This window comes from Rhinolophus sinicus, chromosome 18, assembly GCF_057876585.1.
Source record: "Rhinolophus sinicus isolate RSI-liver-muscle chromosome 18, RSI-T2T, whole genome shotgun sequence".
Taxonomy (NCBI): Eukaryota; Metazoa; Chordata; class Mammalia; order Chiroptera; family Rhinolophidae; genus Rhinolophus; species Rhinolophus sinicus.
The window spans coordinates 40227731-40251342 of record NC_142518.1 but is presented as its reverse complement, the minus strand read 5'-3'; the positions used below and the strand labels follow the sequence as shown (position 1 = coordinate 40251342).

Sequence of the window (23612 nt, the reverse complement as noted above, 5' to 3'; positions counted from 1 at the left end):
TCAGGCAGTGTTCTCCACAGGAATAGAATTGACAGGATAATACCGGGGTGCCAAAAATATATATACGCATTTCAAGAGATGTTATCTGTGCTGAAGCAGTAGTTCACCACAATCAGAAGTGTGTGGACGCTGATGGTAATCAGTTTGAGCACCTGTTGTAATTGCAGAAGTCAATCGTGACTTGTAGTCATAGAAGTGGAACTCTCCGTTGCTATTATTAGGATTGTGAGTTGAAAACTAATATTCAACTACTTGGATTCAAATATAACTCACGGGCTAGAAACGTATGGCTTGCTGGCTAAATCCTGCCCTTGGCTTGTTTCTCTATACTTTTGAGCTAAGAATCCTTTTTATCTTTTAATGCATCATTTTTCTAAAACAGCTGTACACCATCAATACTACCCGTGGCCGACAAAGTCATACAATTTTAGATCTGTTCTCTAGACAAAAACGGTTTGGTGATCTCAGGTTTTTTCTTTTTTATAACAAATATTTTATTTATTTCAGTTTTTTATTTTTTAATTAAATTTATTGGGGTGTCAACTGTGAGTAAAATTACATAGGTTTCAAGTGTACATTTGTAATACATACATATCTGCTATTTTGTGCTTACCACCCAGAGTGCGTCCTTCTAACATCGCAATACATTTCACCCCCCTTTACCCTCTTCTACCATCCCCATCCCCCCTTACCGTTTGATAACCAGTAAACTGTTGTCTGTATCTATAAGTTTTCTTTCTTTCCTTGTTTCTTTCTCTCTCTCTCTCTCTCTCTCTCTCTCTCTCTCTCTCTCTCTCTCTCTCTCTCTCCCCCCCCCATCTCCTTCCTTCCTTCCTTCCACTTATTTTTTTGTTGCTTTCAGTTTTATATCCCTCCTATTAGTGAAATCATATGGTTCTCGACTTTTTCTGTCTGACTTATTTCGCTTACCATAATAATCTCAAGATCCATCCTTGTTGTCACAAATGGCAGTATTTCATCTTTTCTTATGACAGAGTAGTATTCCATTGTGTATACATACCACATGTTCTTTATCCAATCGACTATCAAAGGACACTTTGGTTGTTTCCGTGTCTTGGCCACCGAAAATAATGCTGCTATGAACATCGGAGTACGTATACTCCTATCTTTATGGATAAATGTTTTCATATTTTTTGGGTAGCTAGCCAGGAGATGGATTGCTGCATCATATGGTAATTCTACTCTTATTTTTTTTAGTAACCTCCACAGCGTTTTCCTTAGTGCCTGTACCAATTTACATACACACCAACAGTGTATGAGGGTTCCTTGTTCTCCACAGCCTTTGCAAAAGTTGTTATTTGTGTTGTTGATGATAGCCATTCTAACAGGTGTGAGGTGGCATCTCCTTTTGGTTTTGATTTGCATTTCCCTAACAGCTGGTGAAATTGAGCATTATTTCATATATTTCTTGGGCTTTGTGTGTCTTCTTGGGAGAAGTAAGTACCTGTGCAGGTTCCCTGTCCATTTTTTCATTGGATAGTATCATTTTTGTTGTTGAGGTGTCGTGTTTTGTATGTATTTTGGATATTAGCCTCTAATCAGAGGCGTGGTTTCCAAATATCTTCTCCCTTTCGATTGGTTGCCTCTTTCTTTTGTTAATTGTTCTTTTGGTGTGCAGAACCTTTTTTGTTCATTACAGTCCCATTCATTTATTTCAGTTTTGACTTCCCTTGCCTTTGAAGTCAAATTCATAAAATGCTCTTTGAACCCAAGGTTCATAAGTTTAGTACCTATGCTTTCTTCTATGCAGTTTATTATTTTAGGTCTTATGTTTAGGTCTTGGATCCATTTTGAGTGAATGTTGGTATATGCTTACTGATTGCCATCTAGTTTCATTCCTTTGCACGTGGCTTTCCAATTTCCGAGCACCATTTATTGAAGAGGTTTTCTTTTCTCCATTGTATGTTTTTGGCTTATTTGTCAAAAATTGTCTGCCCATCTTTATGTGGGTTTATTTTTGGCTTTCCAATTCTCTGCCATTGGTCTGTGTGTCTGTTTCCTGCCAGTTCCATGCTGTTTTGATCATTGTCGCTTTGTAGTACACGCTGAAGTCAGGGAGTGTGAGACCTCCAGCCTTGTTCATTTTTCTTAGGATTGCTTTGGCTATCCGTGGTCTTTTGTGATTCCATACAAATCTGATGATTTTTTCTTTTATTTCTTTTTTTAAAAATGCCACTGGGACTTGGAGGTGGACTGCATTAAATCTGTGTATTGCTTTGGGTAGTAGGGCCATTTTAACTATGTTGATTCTTCCAATCCATGAACACGGAATGTCTTTCCCTTTCTTTGTGTCTCCTTGACTTTGTTTTTGAAATGTCTTATACTTTCCAGTGTGTAGGTCCTTGACATCATGTGTTAAGTTTGTTCCTCGGTATTTTATTCTTTTTGTTGCAATTGCAAAAGGATTTCTTTTCCGTTCATTTTTCTGAAATTTCATTGTTAGTATATAGGAAAGCTATGGGTTTTTGTACATTGATATTGTTTCCAGCAACTTTACTGTATTCATTTAGTGTTTGTAATAGCTGTTTGGTGGAATCTTTAGGGTTTTCTACATAAAGAATCCCGTCATCTGCATAAAGTGACAATTGAACTTCTTTGTTCCCAATGTGGATGCCTTTTATTTGTTTCTCTTGCCCGATGGCTCTGGCGAGGACTTCCAATACTATGTTGAATAACAGCGGTGATAGGGGGCTGATATGTCCTTACCGATTTTCTGTTTGGATAATCTTTTCAAGCCTGTCAATGCTGTTCTTAGGTCCCGTATATATAATTGTGCGCTGTGATTTCTCCCTTTCGTTCTGCTAGGAGTTGCTTTGTATGTTTTGTTCTTCGCCAACTGAGAGTATACATATTGACAAGTATGTCTTCTTGTATTGTCCCGTTTGTCATCATGAAATGTCCATCTTTGTTCTTGTTACTTGTTTTATCCTGAAGCCCGTTTTGTCTGATATCAGTATGACTACTCCTGATTTTCTCTGGCTACCATTTGCTTCGAGTATCATTTCCCACACTTTCACTTTAAGTCTGTATCTGTCTTTGTAGCCGAGATGTGTCTCTTGGAGGCGGCATGAGGTTGGGGTTCGTTTTCTGGTTCAGCCTGCTACTCTGTCCCTTTATATGGGCGAGCTCAGTCCAGTGACATTTAGGGTAATTATATTGATATATGAGGATTTCCTATTTCCCTTTTAACTTTTATTTTGTGATATCTTGCCTTCTACGTTGTTTCTTTCCCTTTGTTCCTGTCTGTTATTTTACTGTGGCGGTATTCTATGATGTTTCCCGGTGCTTCCTCTTTTTTCACGTTATGTGTCTCAGTTTTGGATTTTTTTGAGCGTTATCATTAAGTTTATGTAAAAGAAAGTTTCATACATACAGTATAAAAAGCTACTTTGTAACTTCTGTCCCTTCCTTACTTTCCCTTACATTTGCTACTTTCCAGACAAAACTGATCAGCTATGTAAAACAGTGGAAAAGAAACGTGCACGGAGGTTCTGTCTAAATTGACAAGAGTTTTTATTCACAGTGGCTTCATCGACATAACTTTTCAAATCGAGCAATATCTCGCCTAAAGAGATAAAAGTTGAAAACAACTTTATTCTTCATTAGAGCAACTGCCTAAAAGACACATCAACTCTTCATCAAAAAATACCAAATGACATTTTTCAAGGCCTACATCTTTTGAACAATTTTCTTGGAAACTTTGCCTTGCAGTGTCCGGAAACCATTACATCACCGCTCTTACCCAAACCTAATCACACCCTTCCCCCGCACTGTAAGCCCTGCTTTACTCCATATTTCAAAATCTAAACAAATATGTCTTTTGCGTAGATACCCAAGACAGGGGTTGCTGGGTCCTATGGTAATTCTATTCTTAATTTTTTGAGGAAGGTCCGCACTGCCTTCCATAATGGCTGCACCAATCTGCATTCCCACGAAGAGCGTATGAGGGTTCCTTTTTCTCCACAGCCTCTCCTCCACTTGTTACTATTTGTCTTGTTGATGACAGCCATTCTGACTGGGGTGAGGTGATATCTCATTGTGGTTTTTATTTGCGTTTCTCTGATGATTAGTGACGGTGAGCGTATTTTCATATGTGGGTTGGCCATTTGCATGTCCTCTTCGGAAACATGTCTTCAGGACCTCTACCCATTTTTCAACTGGATTGTGTGTTTTTCTGTTGTTGTATGAATTCATCATAGATTTGGATATTAGCGCCTTATGGAGACGTTGTTTGCAAACATCTCCCATTCAGTTGGTTGACTCTTTACTTTGTCGATGGTCTCTTTTGCTGAGCAGAAGAATTTTACTTTGATACAGTTCCCTTCATTTGTTTTCGCTTTTAATTCCCTTGCCTTTGGACATAAATTCATAAAATGCTCTTTGAACCCGACGTCCATAAGTTCACTACGTATTGTTTTTTCTATGCAGTTTATTGTTTCAGGTCTTGTGTGTAGGTGTTTGATCCATATTGAGTTACGTTTGGTACATGGTAACAGATAGCAGTCTAGTTTCATTCTTTTGCACGTGGCTATCCAATTCTCCCAGCACCATTGCATTTATCCATAAAGACATATGTGCTCCAGTGTTCATTGCACCTTTATTAACGGTGGCCAAGACATGGAAATAACCAAAGTGCCCTTCAATAGATGAATGGATGAAGAAGGTGTGGTAGATATACACAATGGAATAGTATTCTGCCATAAGAAAAGATGAAATAGGACCATTTGTGACTACATGGATGGATCTTGAGAGTATAATGCTAAGCGAAATAAGTCTGACATAAAAAGTAGAGAACTGTATGATTTCACTGATATGTGGTATATAAAACTGAAAACAACGAAAGAACAAGGCAAATAAAGAAGCAGAAACTCATAGTCACAGATAATAGTTTAGTGGTTAGCAGAGATAAGAGAAGAGGGGTCTGATAGATGAGGGTAAAAAGAATGAAATATATGGTGATGGAAAGCGAACTGGCTCTGGATGGTGAACACACAATGTGATATATAGAAGATGTATTACAGAATTGTTCACCTGAAATCTATGTATCTTTGCTAACAATTGTCACCCCAATGAACTTTAATTTAAAAAAATAAGTAAATTAAAATATATGCATATATATGTGTGTGTGTGTATATGTCTACATATGTATATACATATATACACATATATATACATATATAAAATGTCTTTTGCCCTGCCCCCTCTGAGACTCCGTTGAGGTTCTGCCCAGGTATTGCGCTACCTGACAGTTAGGTAATAACGTCATCTCGCTTATCAAGTTGTTCTGCTGGTTTGTAGGAAGTACGTGAGAAGCAGAATCACCACTGCTGTACACCACGTGACACTGGACTGAGACTGGATCCTAGGACCGTTATCAAAGGGTATTTGTGAACCACACACTGACTGAATGACCACAGGTATGTTCCCGAGAAACCAGTTATCAGTCCAGGGATTTAAATGTGCGATAAGTTGAGCAGAAAAGAAAGCAAAAGACGAGAGAACCTAATGAGTGTATGTCAGTGTGTAAATGCCTTGTTTGCATGACACATGATCCAGCTGCACAGAAGGAACTGATGAATCGCAGTGTGTGTAAAAAAGTGCATTAAAATCCTTAGTATCCGTTTCTGCCAGGGCCATATATTTGACATGCATCGTCCACGAGGGGTGACCTGGGGCAGTGTGTCCACAACGTTTCTGGAAGTATTAGAAAGCTAGCAGGGGGAAGAAACAAGACGGATCAAGCTCCTCTCTTCGACTACGGAAGGCCCGGGGCTTTCGAGGCTCCGCGGGCCCGGCAGGGGAAACCTCAGCCTGCAAAGCAGGACCCAAGTCCGTGCGCATGCTCATTGGTGCGCATTGGTGCGCATGCGCCCTGCAGCAGGTGGCAGTTGCTGCGCAAGCGCGTTGTCGGCCGCGTTGTGTGAGCAGAGCTGGGCCGGAGGCGGTCGTGTTCATTCCCTCTAGATTCTCTCTGGCCACTTGAGACTGAACGGGTAGGTCCATAGCTCAGGCCGCCCAGGTGCGGAAGGGTGAGTGAGTGGGGGCACAGCCGCGGGCTTCCGTGGAGACGGGGCTGCTCTCTGTGGCTCCGAGGAGGGAGGTCCTCGAGGTCCTCGTCTCTCCCGTCGCACGCGTCGTGGCCGCCGTGGCCCCTGTCGTCATGGTGGGAGCGGGCCAAGGGCGGATAGTGGACGGTGGGCCGTGGAGGGCAGGTGTCAGATGACGACGGGCAGTCTCGGGGCGTTGTTTCCGTGTCTGGGGGCTGGCGGCCCCTGGAGCGGCCCCGGGAGCACCGACTCCGGAGTCCTCCGTGGGGCCCTGGGCTGGGGGCCGGGCGGGCTGCAAGGCAGGGCCTAGAAATGGGGTCGCGGTAGGACTGCCACTGGGTCCCCGAGAGGTGGCGCGTACCAAGCGGAGTGCCCCGGGAGCAGCGGGCCCGTCGGGCCGTGTGGCAGCCCGTCGCCTGTGCCTTGTGGTCAGAAAACCGCACAGGCAGCAGGGAAAGACTTGAGCCTTTCTACCTGTTCCAGCAAAGCTTTCTTGAAGCGGGAAAATGGCTTCGTCGGTGGGAGTGGCCCATAGCAGTAGTCGCTGGAGGATCAAGGGTCTAGCGGTATTTTCCTCAAGGTCTTCACGATGGGGAATCCGGTTCTGGAACCAAAGCCGGTGTTTTGTCCTGTGCTTACGGCGATTATACTGCCAGCTTGTCCATCAAATAGACGCATTTACCAGCCCTTGTGTTTGGTGTGAGCGGAAAGCATGTGCACCTACACTGACCCTGAGACGTACTTTGAAATGTAAAAACAAATTAAACGAGAACATAGCCAGGGAAATGGTACAGCTAACGTCTTAAGTAAACTTTTCAAGTCACCTGATTGTACTTTCAGTGGGAAGTATGAGCAAGCATGTGAGATCCAGATCCGTATGGGAAGTAGTACTGCGAGATGAAGAGTCTTCGGAGCCAGTCGGACCTGTGCTTGTGAGTGCTTTACTGTTCCGTGTTTTCTCTTACCAGACATGTATTTCCTGAAAGTCCTCTTGAACGACTCTAGATGCAGTGAAAAACGTTTCCGTGTGGTTAAGAGGAAGGGAACATCGATCCAGGAGGATTCCATGCTGGCATTGAGTGGAAATGCAGCCGATGCCTTCTTTCTCATGCTTGTTCCCAACAGACTGTGCCCATCCAGCCCAGCGGAGAGTGAAATCGCTTCTCAGGTCTTTGTGAGGAGCTCCTCTGGGAGTGGCCACAGTTGGGGAAGAGTCAGTTCATCAAGAATGAGAATATAGAATCACGTTTTTAAATGTATTGAGGGTTATTTATGATTATTCTGTATGTTTGCATCGTTGGCATGTATTAACATGAATCCTTTCCTTTGCTCACATGCACACACCCCTAGGGCCTGCTACCCAGTGATGAACAACCTCCACAAGGGGAGGCACCAAGTCAGAGTCAGGAGATTACACCTGGTCAAGACAATGAAGATGAAAGAGCACCTGAGGTTCAAGGTGAGGGGAAAGGGCGAGGAATGCCTGTGGGGGCAGGGGTGTCGATGTGCCTCCTGTACTGTGACATACCGGAACTGTGGATAGAAACCATTCAAAGGCATCTCAAACATTCCGTGCACATGGGCTGAAAATGTGAACATAGTGTAGCTTCCAGCTTCTTGCACTCCTTCACTATAATGACTTTTGTCGTTTTCTGCCAGATTTATTTTGTGTGCTTGAAAAGACAGTCCTTCTAAATCAGAGGAAACTGTAATTTTCACTACGAAAATGTACATTCGTCCACACGGTAATTTGTTCTTCTTAGAACTTGGTTGAATGGCTTCTCAGTCATTGCATCAAAAGTGTAACCAACTTTTATGAGCGTGTGCAGAGTGCCCCGTCAGCATATACTATAACACATGAAGTGAAACCTATTAGCATCAGGAAGGTAGCTTCCTTTAATGATGAGAAAACTGAGGACGTAAGCACTTGACTCACTGACACAGAATTCATAATTCATTCCAAGGTTTGTGTGCTCCTACCATCTGTGTTGGTATATGAAGTAGTGAATGGTTTTGTATCAAATGCTACATTGATTGTCAGATGTGCCTGTATGGTGACGTAGCTCACTGCTGGCATGAAAATAGATGCAGTTCAATGGAGCAGCAAAGAGACTCCTGAGATGTCTTCAGGGAATGGTGGCCGCTGTATGCCCTGATCCATATTTTTGTTATGATAAGTTTGGTAAAAGCTGGACAATTCAGAATACTGGCACATCGGTAATGATAGGTGTGTGACTTTTTAAAAGTGATGTAAAAAGGAGTTTAAATACTTTTAACATTAGGAAATGAAAAATACCTTAAAATTATTATGAAACAGAAATTATCTCTGGTAACTCTATAGTATTTTCATCAAACACTTGTAGTAAGTTATTTACATGACTCAGGCCACGGATTATTGTACCGATTCTCTGTTAAGAGGTTTCCGCAGTATGACTGACACTATAGTCCATTCATTTCTTTCCAATCTACTTTCCTTAAGCTCACTGTAAGACAGATATTTTGTTGTTTATCACTAATAATTTGTTTTTATTTTCGCTCCTTTTCTGAATGGGACTCATTTATCGAAATGAGGGCCCTGCACGTAAATATAAGTAGTTATTTTGATATAGTAAGTTTTGGCTTATTGCAGTAAGGGGTTGATGTCACTACCATAAGAGTTGTTATAGGCCCCCAAATGCACTCAGTGACACCTGCGGTAAATTTCATTTCATTGTAATCACAGATCATCGATGGTGTAGCCCTCAGACTTCCTGGGCAGAGCTGACGCTCTCTGTTCTTAGTACAAGATGGCGATATAAGGGAAATGGAGATGCCTGTGCTTTATCTTCAGACTGTCACTTAAAATAAGGTGTCATACTACAGGAAAACAAAGATTTGCAGTACACATTTCCATCACACTTGTTCTCCCAGAAAATACAGGCTTTTATTGCTATCAGCTGAAGGAATGAAGATTTTAATTCACTTAATTTTTTGCCATGGATAATGGTCAAAACGATAACTGTTTTTTCCTCTTAAGATCCTGACCCAGAAGCAGATCTCCAGGAACTGGCTCTCGCTAAGACTGGGCGTGAGGGCAAAGTCAAAGGGGAGAGTTCACCAAATACACAGCCCTTTCAAATGCCAGCAGCAGGTACGTTATCCATTAAGAATGCAATTTGTGTGTTTTCTTCACAATCCCATCTCCGATACTGTAGAGGTACCATGCTGTAACGTGAATAGAGTCATATGTAAAGATAACTTATAATAGAGTTCTGTCGCAAGGGCCTGACTGCCTGACCTACAGACTGTCAGAGATAGAAACAAATGATGTCAAAGCTATATTAAATTATAAAATAAAAAACACATTGTTACCTTTGAGTATATGTGCCATAACTAACAGCAGATAATTTTCAGATTCTTTCATAATTCCTGCGTTTAAGAAACACGTGAATGCTTTTGTCATCAATATTAGGTTGTATGAAATATGCTGAGGCACTGAAATAGGTTGCAGTACCAGTTCTAAAATAATGTGTGTTTCTCTGGGAGAGTCTCATAACTTCAAAAACACCTTTACTCTACTATAAATAGTGTAAGATCCCTGTGCTAAGCACGCTCACTGTCACCACTGTCAGTCTAAGTGACTTACTGTCGGGAATTAAAATGTGCGCACTATGATATTATCACCTCTAAGCATATCAAACGTGTCATAGTGTAAGTTCGTGCACCCAGCAATCAGTTGTTAACATTTAAGGTTCAAAGACTACAGCCTTAATAATTTCTGAGTAACCAATTAAGTATGCTTACTGTTGAAACTAGCAACGTTTCTTAAATATCACGATTATGTATTTGTGATGTGCCGGTTTCTACAACCCGCAGATTTAACAATGATTCCTAAAAGGAATCATTCCATTGCTAAAAGAAATAAATGCACAGAGATAGTATTAACCAAAAGGATTATGGAAAGAATCTCCATCTTGTTTATCATCATAAAGAATGCTGTACAGAGTGTCCTAAATTCCCTTACATCTTTTTCCCATCGTGTGAATTGCAAAGCGAAAGAGCAAGGGAATGGTATGACTTGCCTCTAACAGGGTCTGATACATGCAGTCTTTGTCCCTTTGTGACTTCTTACAGACGTGTTGCATTACTGAGTTCTCATATTCCATTAACAATAAAAATATTCATAATTAACGAAAGACAACCCCACTGCCATTTTCACAGTCACATTAGGGTATTTTTAGTGTGCCACATAGAGTTGTTATTAAGTAAAGGTAACATGAAAATATGAATAACATATCTTTATGTAAAAAATGGCACATCACAATTTCTACCTGTTGTTTATAATACGCTTGCCAATTTTCCCTACATTACCATAGTGGAAAACAATAAATACAAATGTTACATAATATACGAATACCAGGAAAGTAGGACCGTCCCTAGGAGTAAACACTGTCAACTCGGGAATCTTTAAACTCCAGGGAATGTCATGTCATCAGTAAAGCATCGACCTGGGCTGTCAGGTTCACTGCTCACAAATGCCCTTCCTAAACTTTCCTCTGCTGAGAATGTTCCCATAAAAGGTAGGAATGTACGTTTTCACGTCTCAAAGGACAGTGAAGGCCCCAAGTTTGCTTTGACTCGGTGAGATTATTGCATGTCACGTGGGCATCACTTGCCTGGGACCGGTGACCGATGCAGACTGGAGAGCTGCATTGGAGCTCCGGATTAATTCCACTGGGCTTTCTCTGGTTCTACCCCTGGAGGACAGAAGCTGAAGATGAAGCCAGTCTCGAGGTGGCTTCTTCTGTATGTCCTTCGTTGTTGGACTTTGGTTTATCTAGATTTCAGGAGATTCTCAATGATGGTTGTTCTATAGCTTAGTTGTTATTTTGATGTGGTCATGAGAGGACGCAAGCACAGTATTTACCTAAAGACCGTCTTCACCGGAAATCCGTGAAACGTTTTCTTATAAGGGCCTGACCCGGAAACTGATCTCCAGGACCTGGCTCAGCTGAACACGGGGGATGAGGGCAGTGATGGTCCTGACGTCATGGAGGACATTTTGCCAAAACCAGAGTCCATTTATATGCCAGAAGCAGGTATGTTACTCATAGGAATACAGTTTTCGGGGTTGCTGTTTTCCACAAGCGCACGGATACGAACATAGAGATAACATACTCTAGCATTAATAGAGCTCACCTAGAAGATTTTTGAGGGGTAGTTCAGGCCCCAAAGGCCACACTGCCGGACCCATAGTCTATCAGCTGCAGAAACGGGTTGAATCAAGCTGTATCGAATTATAAAATCTGAAAACCTTTTCTTACTTTTGTGCATTTGTACTTTAACCAACAGCTAATATTTTTTTACAAGCCTCTATAATTTCTGCCTTTGCCAAATGCATCATGGATTTGAAATAATTATCAGTTTGTATGAAATATGCTGAAGTAGTGAATTTCGAACCAGCACCCGCTTTAATATAATTGTGTGATTCTGGGAGAATCCCTTAACTACTGAACGATTCTTTAGTCTTACATAAATCATCAATGCCAATCAGGTATATAAATATCATTTTCAGTGCTGGTTTTTGTGTTCTCTAGTTCACTTGTATTCACCACAAAAATAGAAAGATATTCTGTTTTTCATTACTGATTCATAACAATGTATCATCTTGAGTCAAATTTCGAGATTTCATTGCAACTAAGATGATCAGGAAATACTCGACTTGAACTTTTTTGTTGTCGTCCCTTATGGGAGAAGTGAGTACTTGTTTTTGGATTCTCTCAAATTGTGAATTCTTCTGGCTCTTAGACAGCAATTGCATTTAAAATTTTTTCCGCAATAGAGCCCTAGATGCCTGAATTATAAAATGGCAAGAATTTTCTACTTCCTAGTTTATCTGTCTGGGGATGTTGAGAGAATGCAGGCACTGACGGATGTCCCGGCCGATGAGAGTAAGATAGTTCCGCTAAGCAAGCTCACTGTCACCTTTGTTAGGCTGTGATAGCTATTGTTGGTAATAAAAGTATGCAAACTATGATATTATCACCTCTAACCATATCAAATGTGTCATGCATATGTTTGTGCCTTCGAAAAGCAATTGTTTCCATTTCAAGTTCAAAGACTATCACTTTAATAATTTCTGAGCAATCAACTTAGGGCCTGATCCGGAAGATGACCTCCGGGAACTGGCTCAGCCAAAGACTGACCGTGAGGGCGGAGATGGTCCTGATCTCACGCAGGAGCTTGTGTCTAAGCTAGAAACCGTTCACATGCCGGAAGCAGGTATGTTACGCAATAAGACTCCTATTTATGCGTTTACCACATCACTGACCATGAATTCGAGAGCTTTTGAATTTCAAGGCAGCATTTTATGTTTTGGGAAGAACTTGCCTCGCATTAGTCTTCTAAACCTCTTTACTGTACATTTGCTGAAGTGTTTCATTAGACTACTTACATTAAGAGAGTTTTCAGACTACTTCCAGGAGCCTGTTAGACATGGCGAAAATGTATTCATAGGCATAACATAGCCTATTAATGTACGTGTTATTAGATAGCTACCAAATTGCTTGAGCATCCAATATCAAAGTTCAGAAAAAAATACCACAACACAATAAACCAAAGGGATAGGCAATGACATACGTAATAAAAGTGTAAATCCTTAGGAAAAGGAAACATAATTTCACTAGTAAATCAAAAAGATGGTTCTTCTGAAAAATATTTGTGAAGAAATTAAGCATCGAACCTAAGGACACTGAAAAACTTTTGCAAAGACTGTCCATGAGTTACATGATCTTGAAGAATGTGGAAGAAATCCAAGTACACGGGTTAGGGAATATGATTGAGACACTAACAGATATTGATTGTTTTATATAATTGAAAGTGAATACATTCTTGACCTCTAAAGTAATATTTTCAAAGTATGAATGGAATGGTTGATCTTCTAGGAAAATATATATTATTTAACATACCCCAGTAATACTCGGATATCTGAACATCACAGACATCATGGGAGTGTTTGGAAATTCATCAGAATTGTCCCTCAAAAGGTCTTACTTTATTTAGTTAAGAACGTGGTAGCGTATGCTTGAAAATTGATGAGAATAGATGGTTAAGCATTCTCATCACAAAACATAAATAACTATGTGAGGTGTTGGATGTGTTAATTACTTCCGTTTATCTTGGTAATCATTCCACAATGTATAGATACATCAAATCACCATGTTTTATACTTTAAATATATACAATCATATTCAGTATTTTTTCCTGAATAAAAATTTAGAGAGCACTTCTTTTGGAAGAAAATTTATCTTCTAGATATCTTACTCCTGCTCTCATTCTCTTTCCTTATCGCTCCCTCTCTTCATTCTTCTCTTCCTCTTGCTTTTTTTTCTTTTTTTTGCCATGACATACATCCTTGGCATATATGTTCTTCACATTTTGGTGTCAGAAATGATGGTAATCACTTAAAACTAGTGTGACCGTATAATTTATTATATAAACTGAACCACTTTCAAGTGTGGAAAAGACATTATTTATTATTACGCTTGGACTACAGGTCAAAATGGGGACACATTAGTACCCCACTTAAGCAATCACACGCTGGCTAAAATGGCCCAAAGAAACGTTTTTCCATTCCTGCAACAGAGAGAAAACACAAATGTGGTACTGGACGTTCTATTTACTTCAGTTAAGCAGTAAACGATGTGACGTTACTGTTTTAAGTATGTTATGCTCAGAAAATTATTTCAGGTCAAAGCAGTTAATTGATGCATTCTTGTAAATGTCTTTCATCTCTTAGGATTTATGCGGTGTTGCTTGGATATTTAGTAAAAGGATACGCAATTTTTGCTTTCTGTTTAAAACTTCCATTTAACGTTTTCATTTTGTGTCATGTGTTCTGTACAGAAACATTGATTTCATTTCCTTGTACCAATAGAAAGAGGCGTGTGCTAAAAAGTAGTGGTAAAGGATATTGAAGTCTTTTTTACGAAACCAGAGCTGTAATGTCCTTTGTACACCTTCAATGTAGTCTCAGTCACACTCTGCTAAGTTGTGTTCCCACCTGTCATGTTGATCGTGTGGGGGAAGGGCAAGCACAGGATTAAGGAAGATGAGATGAAGACTACCACGTGGGATATCTGACTGTGAAAATTGCCTCAGTAAAGGTTTTTTGCTTTCCCCGACGAGCATTACCAATCTTTTGTTAAGTGCATGTCCCAGTGTTTGATACTATTGAAAATTGAATTGATTTTTGAAATTTTATGTTCTGATTGAAGTTGTATGTACAGATATATCTGCACATTGGTATTTCTCCAGCAACCTTGCTAAATCTGCTTATTAATTCTGAAAGGTTATATCTAGATCCTTTTGGAGTTTCAACATGCACAGTCATATCATTTGTGAGTACGAGCAGAGTTCTGTGCTGTTTGAAACATGTTGTCTTTTTTTCCCTTTTCTCACTTTACCACATTGGACAGAGCCAGCCAGTACAGTGTGAATAGAAGCGGTAATAGTGGGCCATCTTTCTCTTCTCTTTGCCAAGAAATGCAGCGTTTCATCCTTTCACCAATTTACTGTGAAGTAGAGGAAGTTCCACTCCAGTCCTGGTTTGCTAACAATACATAGCTCCAATAAATGTTGACTTTTCATCAAACGCGTGTGCATTTATTGAGATAATTGAGGGATGTGCTCTTCCAACAATCTGTTAATGTCCTGAATTACACAGGAAAGTTCCTGTGTTTAAATAACGGTTGCCTTCTTACGGGGGTAAATTGGGTCGTGATATATTATTTGTATCAATAACCTACCCCTTAGTGTCATATGTTTAGGACGTTCATGTATGACCTCCTGAGTGACATTAGCACGTGCTTTTAGGTCATGCACTTTGGTATCAGGTTACACTAGATTCCTCAGGTGCATTGGTCTGTACAGACTCTTTTGGTCTCTGGAAGGGAACCCTGTGCAAGGTTGGGAGGAAGGTAGCGCCAGCTTTCCCCTGTGTAGCAGTTTCTGGATTCCATGTCTCTTTGTAGAACTGGACCCCACTTATAGGTGAGTGACAGGGAAGCTCCAGGTCCCCGTCACTTCAGCCTTGGTGAGGTGCCGTCTTCCCCGCAAGACACCTCTAGTGACGCTGTGGCTCTGAACGCGACCGGCTCCTGTGTCTGTGATGATATTAGTCTCCCACACACACTACGTTAGACGTCATGTCTCTGTTAAGTGGCCTGGATAATTTCTATCTGTGTGACATGGTGGGGACTGGCCTGCCCGATCCGTCAGCTGTGTCCCGTTAACGACAATACATCCATTTATTGAGTTCTATACTAATCCCATGAATCACAATAACTCACATTTGCAGGGTGTGTGCTATGTGCCGGCCGCTTCCCTGAGCTAGGTTCCACACATTTATGACATCACTTCATCCTCAGAAGAAAGTAAGCCAGAATGTACACAAAATTTATACTTGCTCACCCCACAATTTGATAAAAGCTGAGATGACACTGTTCAGGTGCTCTGGCCCCCAGTTCCAGCCTGGGGTGACACCTTTCTCAGGCATCGCCGGGGGCCCCTCTGGTCCCATTTCATCCATGCTCATTTTCTATAGATTTGATTAAATAGGAGCTGACGAGGGAACAGTAGATTTGTTCTGGGGACAAGGAAGTCTAGAGATCCAGGCTCACTCGGGACAGTCCATCTGCTGAGGGCAGCTGTGGCTCTTCCTGGGGAAAGGGATGGACCCCAATGCCCGGTGTCAGAGCTGTCAGCCACAGGCACCGTGGCTGGTTGGCGGGGCTCAGCAGGGATGGCAGGGTTTATGGGCCACCTCCTGTGGATGTGGCGTTCACACTAGCCCCCATAGGGAAGGAAGCCTAACTCACCTTGACCAGAGGCGAGCAGGATTGGTCATAATACAGTTATTCCAAGACTCAGACATGACAGGTCATTCTCTGAATCCCTCAGCTCCCGAGGCCCTTTCCATCCCTGGCGTGAACCTCCCTCCCTCATAAGGACAGGATGGTGACTGCAGACAGCAGGGCCTTCAATTCCCCTGGCCTCTCCCCTGCAAGATGGAAGGAATAGATGTTGCAGAATCGTCTCCCCAAATCCCTGTTCGTGTTCCAGTTGCGTAGCTAAAGCCAGAACAGTGAGCCAGCACTGCTTGGCCATAGAGAATGGGTTATTCGATTTGGCCAAACGAAAGGTCTGGACAGCAAGAGTTCTCAAATCCTTCTCACAAAACGCAAATCGGGGCAGTGTTTATGCAGCTAGGGAGTAGAAGAGGGACAGCTCAGGAGACGTGAGGGAGATGTCTGAGTTTTTTCAATCACAGACGACACTTTTTTTCTTTTTTAAATTTATCGGGGTGACAATTGTTAGTAAAATTACATCGATTTCAGGTGCACAATTCTATATTACCTCATCTATAAATCCCACTGTGTGTTCACCACCCAGAGTCAGTTCTCCTTCCATCACCATATATTTGATCCCCCTTACCCTATAAAGCTGAAACATTTATCCATAAAGACACGTGTGCTCCAATGTTCATAGTTTAGTGATGAGGGTAAGATGACACTTTTTCATATCAGACTCCTGGGCATCAGCAGCTGGTAACAGCTACCTTGGCGATATTCTTTCTCACATCAAAGCAAATGCATAATTCCTGCTCCAGACCCAGAAGTTGTCTCCTCCCGATTGCAAACACACAGTACATCAGCAACACAAAATGACATTAGGACAACACGGGGTCGCTGGGTGGAAGAATCAGGATTCTGCGGACTGTCTCATCCTTGTGCGTCAGTGATGTTACGTTTCAAGCAAAAAGCAGAAACCAGACACGTGAGTACCGCCTCGAATAGGCTATCATTGCTGTGTGGTTAACTGGGTAGAGTTTTGAGAATCTCAAGCAAAGTGTATTTCAGACATTTCTCCAGGAAGTGGCTTCACATGTTGTCCTTCAGAACATGACTAACATTTGTTCTTTTTTGTTTCAACCAACAATTTCTCATCACTTCTTTTTGCATCTGTAGGGTTATGGTGTGCCTACTGTTCCTTAACTTTTGTCTTTATTATATAGTTTGGATCTCTTTCAACATCAGTGTCTACAGATGTACCGTTTTGTATTATTAGTCAGCTGGGGCTGCCATAACAAACTCTCATAGAATGGGCGGCTACGACAGCGGGAAGTTCTTTTTCAGATTCAGTTTATGTTCATTATTATTTTGCGTTAGTTTCAGGTTACAGCACAGTACTTAGACATTCCTACAATTTATGAAATCATGCTCCCGTTAATGTAGTACACGAACATACATTCGTGACCTTTGATAATCAGCTATGTGACACCTGAAGCAGTTCAAACATTTAGTGAAAGCCAATATCTATATACTAATTAACAATTAAATTATTTCATTCTCACTGCCAAAAATACAAGGGGCATCAATAACACAAGGGGCTCGGCTACACAGAAACTCAGTGTCACTGGCCACACGGCAGCCCTGTGCTGAAGATTTGTGACTCTGTGTCCCAGGGTGCAGCCCGAAGGCTCTCCGGGGAGGCGTGTGAGGCCTCTGAGTGAAGGGGAGCTGTGTGCTAGGGTAGCAATTCCCTGAGCTGCGGGTGTCTATGTCCTCACGTGTGACTGGGTCTCGGGTGAAGGTCTCGGAACCGTTGGCAGGTCTCTGTCCCACAGTGTGAGGTCTCTGAACTCTGTGGAGGAGTCTTTCTGAGTCCAGAGGGTTGGTCTCTAAGCTGCTCATGGATCTGCATCCCGGGATGTCTGTGAGAGCAAAGCAGGAAGGACCTTGCTTACTCAGTGCTCTCGCTAGGTGTGTGATTTCACCTTTGCTGTGGTTTCTCCCATCCCTGCCCTGGTGCCACACAGATGAATGGTCAGGGTCCCCCTCCTCAGGGAGGGCAGTCCTCGGTCATGTGCAGCTCGAGGAGCCCATGGTGACCATACTGATAAGAGCAGTAACAGCTGACATCACCCCCACCTTTGCTCAGGGCACTGAGACAAACCTATGGACACAGAGTAACTCAGGAAATTGGCCCAAATACTTAAGAGGAGGTCACCCTCTGCAGAGCAGGCGCCTGGGCCCAGTGTGGAAGGACGGTCTCAGCTCCTGAGGCGGGAGGAAGTGGAGGTAACTGGGGCTCCTTGGAGGAGGCAGGGGAAGGCTCGGCACAGCCCAGGCCAGGTGGGGGTGCCAAGGAAGGGGAACGGGCGAGGTTTGCTCAGGGTCACAAGGATCCCGCGACTGACCCACTGTCAGAAGTCTGACCCTCTGTCTCTTGCTCGGCCAGCAGACTTGCCACTCGGTATACAGAATAGAGTCCTCACATTCCCTGTGGAGGTGGTGCTGGAAGGTACAGAGGACACACGCCACGCAGGAGGGGAAATGCCTCAGACTCATGCACGTCCACAAGGTGCACTGCTAATGTGCAGGTCCCTCCCCTCCTTTACATCATCGCTCTGGCACGGAGCTCAGCAGGAGGGCAGTCAAGGGCTTGAGGAGGTGTGGGAGACCCTGTTTACAGCACGGTGCTCCCCATAACTACACCATGTCCTTTTCCTCATGGGCAGAGGGTGCGATGATTGTCAAGACAGCGTGACTTACACACAGGCCACGGGCAGCTGAGTCATTCCCTAGTCACTGTCCCTGGGGAGGGGCGTCCTTGCCCCGGAAAGATGGGCACATCATCCAGTAGTAGGGCTGTGGGCCCACAGGTGGGGACTAATTCAGTGGGGACAGTGTCATGACAGAAATGATCTGTTTCTGTGTCTCGAATGCCCTCTCTTTCTCCCTGACTCCGCTGTCCCAGTCTCTGTGTCCCTCTCACACACCGGCCTGGGTGTGACCTCATGTACGCCATGAAGGCCCTTCCTCCTCCTTCTTCTGAGGGTATCATAGATCCTTTTTTCTTGTTGTTAAAGTTTTTTTTTATTAGTTGCAGCATGCGAAGCAACACAATAGTTGACATTTACACCCCTCACAAAGTGGTAACTCCTGTGCCCCAAGCTACTACCCCTGTGACATGTTGTATAGCTGTTATAATGCCACCGACTATTTCCCTATGTTGTACTCCACATCCTGTGACTATATATACCTATATGTTTAGTGACAGTTACAGCTAATATTTTTTACCTCAGCTTCCGCTGTATTACGCATTGGTCAGGCATGTACACAGTCTATGATGTGATTCCCCTGAAAAGTCCAGGGCCCATCTGGCACCTTCCATGATTTACAACATTGTTGATTATATTCCCCATATGTATTAACAGCCAATTCATATTTCTCAATACCTTCACCTTTTTCACCCCCGATCCGTTTCCCATCTACACCCTGATAGATCTAGTACCCGTCTGGCACCATAACTAGTAATTACACTATTACTGACTGTATTCCTTATGCTATACCCTACATTCCCATAACTACTGGGAAACAATCAATTTGGACTTTTTTTTTTTTAAAGTTAGCTTTCTTTTTTTTATAGACTACTTTTAGAGCAGTTTGATAAGCACTTTTTTTAATTGCTGAATTCAGTTTGTTAATATTTTGTTGAATATTTTTGCGTGTATGTTCATTAGGGATATCGGCGTATAGTTTTCTTTTTTTTGTTTGTTTTTTTAATTGGGGAAGGGGAACAGGACTTTATTGGGGAACAGTGTATACTCCAGGCCTTTTTTTTTCCAAGTCAAGTTGTCCTTTTCAATTTTAGTTATGGAGGGTGCCGTTCAGCTTCAAGTTGTTGTCCTTTCAATCTTAGTTGTGGAGGGTGCCATTCAGCTTCAAGTTGTTGTCTTTTCAGTCTTAGTTGTGGAGGACACAGCTCAGCTCCAGGTCCAGTTGCCGTTTTCTAGTTGCTGGGGGCACCTCCCACCATCCCTTGCGGGAATCGAACTGGCAACCTTTGTGGTTGAGAGGACGCACTCCAACCAACAGAGCCATCTGGGAGCTCAGCGGCAGGTCAGGTCAAGGTGCTGAGTCCAATCTTAGTTGCAGGGGGCGCTGCCCACCATCCCTTGCGGGAGTCGAGGAAGTGAACTGGCAACCTTATGGTTGAGAGCCCATGCTCCAACCAACTGAGATATCTGGGAGGCAGCTCAGCTCAAGATACCGTCTTCAATCTTAGTTACAGGGGGCGGAGCTCACCATCCCTTGTGGGACTCGAGGAATAGAACTGGCAACCTTGTGGTTTAGAGCCCACTGGCCCATGTGGGAATCGAACCGGCAGCCTTAAGAGTTAGGAGCATGTAACTCCAACCGCCTGAGCCACCAGGCCGGCCCCAATTTGGACTTCTTAATCCCTCCCTCTTTCACCCATCCTTAACCCCCTTCTCAACTTCAAGAAGTCCCTCTAAGATTCCTTAAAATACTGGTTTGGTGGTGATGAACTCCTTCAGCTTTTTCGTGTCTGGGAAGCTCCTTATCTACCCTTCAATTTTAAATGATAACTTTGCTGGGTAGAGTAATCTTGGTTGTAGGTCCTTTCTTTTCATCCCGTGGAATATTTCCTGCCCATCCCTTCTTGCCTGTATAATTTCTGTTGAGAATCAGCTGCCAGTCTTATGGGGGCTCCATTGTAGGTAACTAACTCCTTTTCTCTTGCTGCTTTTAGGATTCTCTGTTTGTCTTTAATCTTTGTCATTTTCATTATGATGTGTCTTGTTGCTGGCCTCTTTGGGTTCATCTTGTTTGGGACTCTCTGTGCTTTCTGGACTTGTCTATCTCCTTCACCAGGTTAGGGAAGTTTTCTGTCATTCTTTCTTCGAACAGGTTTTCAATTCCTTGTTTCTCTGTTCGTCTTCTGGTACCCCTATAATTCAAATGTTGGTACGCTTGATATTACCCCAAAGGCTCCTTAAACTCTGCTCAATTTTTTGGATTCCGTTTATTCTTGCTGCTCTGGTTGGGTGTTTTCTACTACCTTATCTTCCAGATCGCTGGTTGGATCCTCGGCTTCGTCTAATCTACTGATGATTCCGTGTAAAACAGTCTTCACTTTCGTCATTGTTTCCTTAATTTCTCACTCGTTCTTTTTCATGGTTTTCCTGTCCATTTTCATGCTTCCTGTATCTCTGTTGGAGTTTTCTCTGAGATCATTGAGCATCCTTATAACCGGTGTTTGGAAATCTGCATCTGATAGATTGCTTATCTCCATTTCATTTAGTACTTTTTCTGGAACTTTGTTCTTTTTTTTTTTTTTTTCATGTGGAACATGTTTCTTATCTCCCAACATTAGATGCCTCCCTGTGTTTCGTTCTATGTATTACATAGGGCTGCTATATCCTCTGCTCTTAGTAGAGGGGCCTTAGGTAGTAGGTGTGCTTTGGGGTTCAGTGGCACCGTCTTTCTGGTCCCTCTCATACCCCGGCCTGGGCGTGACCTCACCTACACCAAGAGGGCCCTTGCTCCTCCTCTCCTAAGGATATCATTCTTTCGTGTGTATCTCAGTGGAGACCAGTCTCAAGGGTCCACCTGAGTGCACAGGATTGTCCAGGGAAGGCACGGTCAGTTGCCGAGAGGCTGGTGAAGGCTTTTTCCTTGGGGCAAACCGGGAGCTCCTCCCCTTCCATTATCCGAACTTGACCTCCGACCTCTGACAGAATCGTGAGTCTTCTGTGCTAAGAAGCCTCCCTTGGGTCGCTGAGAGTAAGTCAACTTCCACCCCAACCCCTCAACAGCCCAGAAAACACTATGTGATGTGTTGCCCATTACCTCCCTGAACAGATGACCTGTCTCTCCGTAGGTCATGCTGTGCCAGCCACACGGTTCCTCATACACTGTAGCCTGAGTTCCACTCCCACACTTTTCCAATGGTCTTACCGGTATCTGGGAGGCTTTTCTCCCAGATATCCATCTCCTTGCCTTCCAGCTCAAATGTCACCTACATGGGAAATTTTCCCCGGACCACCCTCTCTGGCAATATTCACCCCTTTAACTTCTTTATTCACATTCAATTTTAATCAGAGCCATTACCAACAGCTGACAAATTACAGAGATGTTTCAGCTACATGATCCCACTACAATGTAAGCTCCCTGAAAGTAGCATGTTTTATATTCCCTTTTCGTACGCTGCATTCCTACCTCCCATTATAATGCCTGACACATAATTTGCAGCACAAAATGTGATCATGGGGAAAAAAAGAGTTGGAATAAACAATGTGAAGAGAGACACATAAAATAGAGCCGGAGGCTTTGGGGGAAGCGGGGCCAATGCACACCTGGAGCCTCGGTCTCAGAGCTGCTCTGAAGTTGCGAACCTGAGCGTCAACTCAGCCCCAGGCTCAGTCATCACTATCCGGGAACAACAACTGCTGTGTGGACAACAACACATAAACTTTACCTCCTCCTTGCAGTTCTGAGTTCCTCCTTTGCTTATTGGAACGAACCAACCCCTGCTAAATTAGTCAGCAGTCCTTCATTTGCAGGAGAGAATTACACTTTGTGCTTTTTGCCTTTATAAGCACTGTGTTTCTTTGTGTCTCCAGAGAGCAGTGTGGGTTGCTAAGTGGTTGTGTGTTTCCAGGGCTGCAACTCTTTTTCCTCCGGTAAGTAATTTCCTTGCTTTATTAACCCTTAAACTCTTCTTTCTTTACCAAATGAATGAGGCAATAAATTAACAGTTGCAAAGCTGTGGCAAGAGGCATAGTTAGACAAGCCGAGGAGTCCGCTAGGTAACATGTCCAAGCGTGACAGGATTGTGACGAAGCACCTGGTCTGTGTCTAACCTAACCTGTCCGTTGGCCCCTGGGAGATGGCCCCTTCCCTAACAAAACCAAATGACCCGCCATCCCTCTCACCTATTGCTGACAGTGAAAGACCCCAGCCTGTCCCATACCAGGCCTTCTGACCCCAGCCTGGAGGTCTAGCCCTCCTGCCCTTGGGGGACTGTGGTGGGGTTGCCCCACTAGATCTATTCTGCGTTACCCAGGAGACAGAAGCCAGCACCGTGCTCAGCACAGAGAAAAGCTTGTAAGGCTCCCTGGCATCATAGCGGCCACTGCAGGGAGGTACATTTCAGGTCACAAAGACACTTCCAAGAATGCAAGAGTGCAGCGAACTGGGGTTTTCATGCTGACTTTGCCTTCCCACCCTTTGGGGACCAGCCTACAATGGTCCCGGTGCAAATGTATGGAGGAGGCAGTTCAGGTTCCCACCGCCAAGGGGCGCCCGCGAGGGAACAGTTGCTGCCTGGCACAAACCACACGGGTCTGGAGGGGCGCCTCTGTATTCCGGGAGGTACCACTGGGGAGGGCGTTTCGGAAAACTCCATTGTGTGTGTGACAACAGTGAGGGTGTGTGTATACAGCGGCCGGGCCCACTAGAACTCGGAGGTCTCAATTCTCCCGACCCGCTGGAAACCGAGTGGACTCGGGGTGTGAGGTTCTGACCCTCACTGTCAATTCCCGAAATGCACCCGTCCCTTGCAACGTGGTCGCACCCAGCTGGAAGACGCCGGCTGGAGAGATAGCGGGGGGTGGGGGGGGAGGATAAAGGAACTGCTCCCAGGTCCGTGCTGTGCCGTGATTGGTCACGGCGAGATTGACGGAATAAACCCTCCCAG

General features: G+C 43.5%; 1 protein-coding gene across 31 annotated transcripts in view; it reads left to right on the top strand.

Moving 5' to 3' along the window:
• LOC148754611 (P antigen family member 3-like) overlaps nucleotides 1–23612 on the top strand; it is a 113959-nt gene that overhangs the window by 36703 nt on the left and 53644 nt on the right. For 16 of the 31 annotated variants that reach the window (XR_016020062.1, XR_016020056.1, XR_016020054.1 and 13 more), the window contains 4 exons: nucleotides 5320–7527; nucleotides 9085–9198; nucleotides 11021–12329; nucleotides 14525–14700. The exons of 6 other annotated variants lie outside the window; for them this stretch is intronic. Coding sequence is in view for 3 of the 25 variants with exons in the window: in XM_088795247.1 (XP_088651373.1) it covers nucleotides 5429–5438; nucleotides 6909–7000; nucleotides 7419–7527; nucleotides 9085–9198; nucleotides 11021–11146; nucleotides 12204–12574 (822 nt within the window). In the remaining 22 variants the exon portion in view is untranslated. Of the gene's footprint in view, nucleotides 1–827; nucleotides 1458–5319; nucleotides 7528–9084; nucleotides 9199–11020; nucleotides 14701–23612 lie in introns of those variants that run through there. 9 more of the 31 variants (XR_016020067.1, XR_016020068.1, XM_088795249.1 and 6 more) reach the window with 8 other exon arrangements.